The following is a 2,835-nucleotide window of genomic DNA, read 5'->3' as shown; positions in this document are numbered from 1 at the left end:
AAATAGTTTATATACGAATTTTTTAAGTTATTATCATTATTATTATTATTATTATTATTATTATTATTATTATTATTATTATTATTATTGGATAATGAATAAGAATTAGAATTATATCAATATTTTAAAAATTAATATAATTAAAATGACTAAAAATATTTAAATTTAATGTGCATTGTTGATATCATAAAATTTGATATTTTATGATTATATTCAAATATTTTTATCATGATTACCACGACCGATGCAATTATAAACTACCGCTTCAGCAAAAATTAGAAAAAACTAGCAACTCCTTGCGAGATCTCCAAGAGAACTACAGCCTGGTAGTTTCAACATTGAAGGAGAAGGAACATACAATTTCCAAGCTACTGAAATCAGGTTTATCAATTGTCGCATGCTGGCACATTTGTGCTGTTTTTGTTCAGTGTATATGATTTGCTTTATTTTATCTCCAACAGAAAATGCCTTGGTCGGGCGTGCGAAGAAAATGTGTACTGATCTGCAGATCGCATCAGATCATATTGATTCACTATCCTCAAAATTAGGTATGATTTACTTTGCTCTAAACTTTGATGACCACCATAAGAAATAGGTACTCTTCATTTCTGCTGTCGCATTTGCCCTTCGTTGACTCCATTGATTTTGTCAAGCTAATTACATCATATTCAGATTTATCTCCTATTTATATCAATATTGAATTTGTAGAGAAACAAGATATTTTGAATTTACATGCCTTTAATTTAATCAACATGATATTGTAAATTGTTCATCTCTTCTATACTTGTGAGACAGGCCTATAAAAAGGAATGGAAATTGGGGTACATTTTTGGCATGAGCTATGCAAACTAAAGTGCATACTTTTAATTATTTAGTTGGCATTATGGCAACTTGGGATTTTGCTGTAGCTACATAATTTTATTGAAGGGCTCTTTACTTTCCTCATAAAGAGTAGTGGTTGTGTTTGGTTTCTTCTTAAGGGCAAAGCCCTAATACAGAGGGTGGTAGGACAAACCTATTGGAAACTGTTCAGACTTGAGACTTTATTCCCTTTTTTTTTTGAAACTGTTTTAAGTTTCTGAAAATGTTTACTTTACTGAAACTTGTGACTAATCTAGTGGAGTTAGAGAGTGTTAACTGCTTGTTGCTTCACTTAGTCAAAATCACAACTTCCTTTGTTGAAATCTAGCAGAAGGATCCTTGCTTTAGGTAAATCCTCAACACCTTTCCAATTTTTAATGCATTTGTTTTATTGAAATATTTTATTTATTTTATTTTATTTTTGAAAAAATTGTTATAAGTGTTGCCTATTTGAAGATTGTGATTTTTTCTTTCATGTAGAGCGGAATCTGGTGAATCTTCTCTCTTGGAGGAGATTCTTTCTATTCTTTATTGCATGGCAATCGTGAGGTTAGCTTCTATTTTTATTGATTCTGGAGTAGACAGTTACACACTAGAATTAGGGTTCAATTTAGTATGTTTCTTATTTTTATTGTTAGATATCAGTTTATCTCATAAATGTTTTATACTGTGATGGATAAAATTAATTCGTAGAATCCTTGTAAATAATTTCTCACCCTGTTTTTCTTCAATTCAATTAACACTGATTTGATTTTCCCTATCAATGCAGTTTATAATTTCTTTGGAAAATTTTCATTTGCTGAAGGATGTTTTGCTGCCTAACTTGATGGAGCTTTGTAGAATGTAAAAAGCTAGTTAGTTTTCTAGCTGCAAATAACTTGAATCCGCTATCTTATCTATCATGAGTGTATGAAGGGTTTTTAATAGAGACTCAAACATTAGAATGATTAACAGCAAATGATTAACATGCATATAGACAAGATCTAACAAATTTAACTGTATGGCATGTGATGGCAGGTGAGATACAAGGGGTCTATCAAATAAAAATTACTACAACTGCCCTGGCTTTGTTGCTAGCCAGTAGGCACAATAAATTGGCAAGAGTAAACATACTAGGCCATCTAATTAAGGTATTACAATATTATATTGATTCAATATATTCGTTTAAACATTCTTTTCGAAGTGGCTGCTGAGTAGTTGAGCTTATTTGCTTTTCAAAGTCTAATGTGGGAACAACGACAACATCAAAAACTAAATCAGCTTCAAATCAATGGGTAATGTTGCCACTTCCTACAAAGGTAAGTCCATTTTATTACATATAGAACCTTAAATTGCATATGATATTATTGTTATCATGAGGCCAAATAGAAGGTTCGTATTTAGCAATAATTTGACGATCTGTTGTTTGATTTTTACTATAATTATTGTTATCATTTGAAACTAAATTCAATGCATTACATTGAATTGAGCAGGGGGAATTTAAGGTCCTAATTATTGTTGTTGGAAATGATGAATTTTTTCCCAGAGGAAGGAGCACTTTGGTGAATGTTGATGATGTGATTATTGAAATAAGTCTTGGCAGATCCATCTAGACTATGATGACAGAGGAAAGAGAGAAAAGAGATTGGTTTATAGCCTAACTTGATGTAATATAGTTATAGGCTTATAGTATTTTTGTTGTTTAGATTTGTAACATGATTTATTATTTTTTAAGAGAATTTTGTATATCAATATTTTGAGTTTAATGAAATATCTTATTTTGTAGTAATTAATTTGTATATTTATATTATGCATAATAATAATAATAATTGGCACAAATAATTGAGATTCTAGAAAAAAAAAGTAGTTCGTTGCTTTTAAGAAAATCAGTATAATATAACTAAAAAATGTTTTAAGATTTTAGCGGCAATAGTAATGGCAACTAAAAGTAAATAATATTACAAATTTACAATTTTAGAATTATTTTTAGTGGTC

General features: G+C 29.5%; 1 protein-coding gene across 2 annotated transcripts; it reads left to right on the top strand.

Moving 5' to 3' along the window:
• The first annotated feature begins 655 nt into the window (after positions 1–655).
• LOC107468193 (uncharacterized) lies at positions 656–2,532 on the top strand. Of its 2 annotated transcripts, XR_008004505.1 has the most exons (5): positions 656–1,209; positions 1,342–1,410; positions 1,879–1,991; positions 2,082–2,159; positions 2,334–2,532. XR_008004505.1 is itself a non-coding variant. In XM_016087451.3 (3 exons), the coding sequence occupies exons 1-3, from the start codon at positions 1,872–1,874 to the stop codon at positions 2,451–2,453; spliced, it is 318 nt and encodes a 105-aa protein (XP_015942937.2). In that variant the 5' UTR covers positions 1,440–1,871; the 3' UTR covers positions 2,454–2,526. The 2 variants fall into 2 exon arrangements, 1 of the variants encoding a protein (XP_015942937.2); XM_016087451.3 differs by lacking the exons at positions 656–1,209; positions 1,342–1,410 and having other exon boundaries at positions 1,440–1,991; positions 2,334–2,526.
• The last annotated feature ends 303 nt before the right edge of the window (positions 2,533–2,835 follow it).

The sequence above is a fragment of the Arachis duranensis genome, chromosome 10 (assembly GCF_000817695.3).
Source record: "Arachis duranensis cultivar V14167 chromosome 10, aradu.V14167.gnm2.J7QH, whole genome shotgun sequence".
NCBI classification, from domain to species: domain Eukaryota; kingdom Viridiplantae; phylum Streptophyta; class Magnoliopsida; order Fabales; family Fabaceae; genus Arachis; species Arachis duranensis.
This window is presented reverse-complemented; position numbering and strand designations above follow the sequence as displayed.